Genomic DNA, 1,213 nt, shown 5'->3' with positions numbered 1-1,213 from the left:
GAATGAACTGATGAACTAAAACCATATATTCCTTGTATGCCACAAGCCCCTCTATCTAATTAACTCGCTCCTTAGGTATCCCTCATTATTATCAGCATAATTAATATTAGTAGCTATATCATTGCTCTTTCTAGTCTTCATGTTTGATCTTTCGTAGATGGTAGGCGGAGCGGACGGCGGGGCAATGAAGGACGAAGAGAGCGGGGAGATCCTGCAGGAGGAGGTAGTTGCCCTTCGGAGGCACCCGCAGCGCGCCTCGTACCTCTCAGGGGACGACCTCAGCAGGCTGGCAGAGCGGGAGCGTAGCCGGAGACACCCCCGAACGCTGCGGATATTCAGGATCAAGGATGCTCTGCTCGAGTCGGACTTGAGACTCCGGGAGGGCATCCAGACGTCGAGGAACAGTGGTCCAGACTCGCACCGCTCCTGGTGTGCTCACTGCAACCAAGGCGATCCTCAGGCTGTGTGGTCTGAGTATTACGGTCCCGTACAGTCATCTGGTATAAGAAGGAGTACTTTGTTCAGAATCCCGGCGAAGTACCTGACGAATATCGACGCAGGGAACTCGTCAAAGGACCCGAGCATCATCACCGTCAGCATCTGGGAGGAGTTTCTTCACGGGACGTCGGTGCTGGAGCAATACAGATCGCCAGAGGACAAATACGAACACAATCTGTACAACTCCATCTTGCATCACCTCCACCGCTACTTGCCTTATGGATGCGTCGCTTTCTTATCATGGCTCTTCTTCCTCTTCATGTACTTCGGTGTCTGTTGCAATTGCACGGTCATCTTGGAGATCGCTTGCTGGCTCAAGTTTATGGCTCACTTGGAAATCCACCAACAAGCGTACAAGTCTAAATTAAATGTGATTTTTAACGGCAATGCTTTTCAGGGTCCGTGCTATATCTTGCTTAGATGGCATTGTGAACACTGCACTCAGAAGGAGAGGGAGAAAGTAGTCAATAACTTAATGAAAAAAATGAAAATGGATATTCTAGGATCCAGTTCTCCGACGTAGCAGATTATATGTGAAGATAGCATATATTCGAGCTTAGGAAAAAAATATTAAGTTTGCGAGATGTTTAAAGAACAAAAAAACAAAAAAAAGCTTGCAGATGCCATTGATCTTCCAGGGCTGTGACGAGTTAAGAGAGACTCATGACCAAGCTTTTGTGCTTTATAAAGGAACTCGGAAATGACTCTTGAGTGA

General features: G+C 47.4%; 1 protein-coding gene across 2 annotated transcripts in view; it reads left to right on the top strand.

Annotated features, from left to right (window-relative positions):
- LOC119593078 overlaps positions 1 to 1,101 on the top strand; it is an 8,299-nt gene extending 7,198 nt beyond the window's left edge. For both annotated transcript variants that reach the window (XM_037942001.1, XM_037942000.1), the window contains exon 2: positions 158 to 1,101. In XM_037942001.1, coding sequence (XP_037797929.1) covers positions 158 to 1,021 — 864 coding nt within the window. In that variant the 3' untranslated portion in view covers positions 1,022 to 1,101. The remainder of the gene's footprint in view (positions 1 to 157) is intronic.
- Positions 1,102 to 1,213: the final 112 nt, after the last annotated feature.

This window comes from Penaeus monodon, chromosome 31, assembly GCF_015228065.2.
Source record: "Penaeus monodon isolate SGIC_2016 chromosome 31, NSTDA_Pmon_1, whole genome shotgun sequence".
Classification (NCBI taxonomy): Eukaryota; Metazoa; Arthropoda; class Malacostraca; order Decapoda; family Penaeidae; genus Penaeus; species Penaeus monodon.
This window is presented reverse-complemented; position numbering and strand designations above follow the sequence as displayed.